The 1,465-nt window shown below is 47.1% G+C and overlaps 1 protein-coding gene across 1 annotated transcript; it reads right to left on the bottom strand.

Annotated features, from left to right (window-relative positions):
- Window positions 1-423: 423 nt before the first annotated feature.
- Window positions 424-873, bottom strand: LOC129823307 (uncharacterized). Its single transcript, XM_055882236.1, has one exon. The coding sequence runs from the start codon at window positions 871-873 to the stop codon at window positions 424-426; it is 450 nt and encodes a 149-aa protein (XP_055738211.1).
- Window positions 874-1,465: the final 592 nt, after the last annotated feature.

The following is a 1,465-nucleotide window of genomic DNA, read 5'->3' as shown; positions in this document are numbered from 1 at the left end:
TGAAACTGTCTTTATTTATTTACAAGCTACATTAAGAGCTGATCTCTCCCTTACTAATTAACTTACATTTCATTTTCTGTTTTATTTGATCCAATCTGGAAATTTTATAAAACAAGCAAATTTCACTCTAGTCGCAATGCTAAGTAATTGTATTAGTACTGCATTTGTTGACGTAAGGAGCTTGTACATGTACCTTCTGCTGTTTTGTCAATATCTAACTGTAGATAATTGGTTGGATACACAGTGGAGGTACACTGATAATCAAGCTAATTAACAGAGATTCTGAGCGTAATTTTACCTCTCCTACCTCTCCTTCTTTCCTCCCGTCTGAAGGTTGTAGCTCAGTTAATGAGGTTTACGGGTGAGCAGTACTGGTGGTTTGTACACAGTGTCCTCCTCCTCCTCCTCCTCCTCCTCATCAGCCTACCTGCGCTTACTACTGGCCAGTGGAGGAAGTGAGGAGGCATCAGGGGAGGTGGTAGGCAGTGGAGGAGGTGAGTTGTTGACAGTTGAGATGGGGGCAGTGGAGGAGTTGAGGAGGTGACACAAGGAGGTGGGGGGCAGTGGAGGAGGTGACAGGTGAGGCGGGGGGCAGTGGAGGAGTTGAGGAGGTGACACAAGGAGGTGGGGGGCAGTGCAGGAGGTGACAGGTGAGGCGGGGGGCAGTGGAGGAGTTGAGGAGGTGACACAAGGAGGTGGGGGGGAGTGGAGGAGTTGACAGGTGAGGCGGGGGGCAGTGGAGGAGTTGAGGAGGTGACACAAGGAGGTGGGGGGCAGTGGAGGAGGTGACAGGTGAGGCGGGGGGCAGTGGAGGAGTTGAGGAGGTGACACAAGGAGTTGGGGGGCAGTGGAGGACGTGAGGAGGCGGCACATAGTGGAGGGGTCTCCATGAAATCCTTCATTACCCTGCCTCCTGCACCTCGCCTCCCCCTGAGCCTGCCACTTGCAGAAATTCAAGGTGACAGGGGCATGCACAGAGTAAGGGCAGAGAATCCGGGGGAGGGGGTTATGAGCTTGTTTGAGAGTGCCGTTTAATAAGGCCTTGGCATCTTGATCTCAGTGTGAAATACTGCAGCTTCACCACAGTGTGTGGTTGGATCCCAAATGCCATCCTATGCAGTATGGGGTTGCATCCCAAATGGCAGCAATACTTTTAACCAGGATCCATATGAAACATATTTTTAAATAGTGACATATTGTTTATTGGAAACATATCATTGCACTTTCAGTATTAAGGTAATGTTAGCCAACAAAAGAATGTAAAGCTAGCTAACACTTACAGTTGAAGTTGGAAGTTTACATACACTTAGGTTGGACACATTAAAACTCATTTTTATAACACTCCACAAATGTATTTTTAACAAACTATAGTGTTGGCAAGTCGGTTAGGACACCCACTTTTACATTTTTCCAACAATTGTTTACAGACAGATTATTTCACTTGTAATTCACTGTATCACAATTG

This window comes from Salvelinus fontinalis, chromosome 25 (genome assembly GCF_029448725.1).
Source record: "Salvelinus fontinalis isolate EN_2023a chromosome 25, ASM2944872v1, whole genome shotgun sequence".
Taxonomy (NCBI): domain Eukaryota; kingdom Metazoa; phylum Chordata; class Actinopteri; order Salmoniformes; family Salmonidae; genus Salvelinus; species Salvelinus fontinalis.
This window is presented reverse-complemented; position numbering and strand designations above follow the sequence as displayed.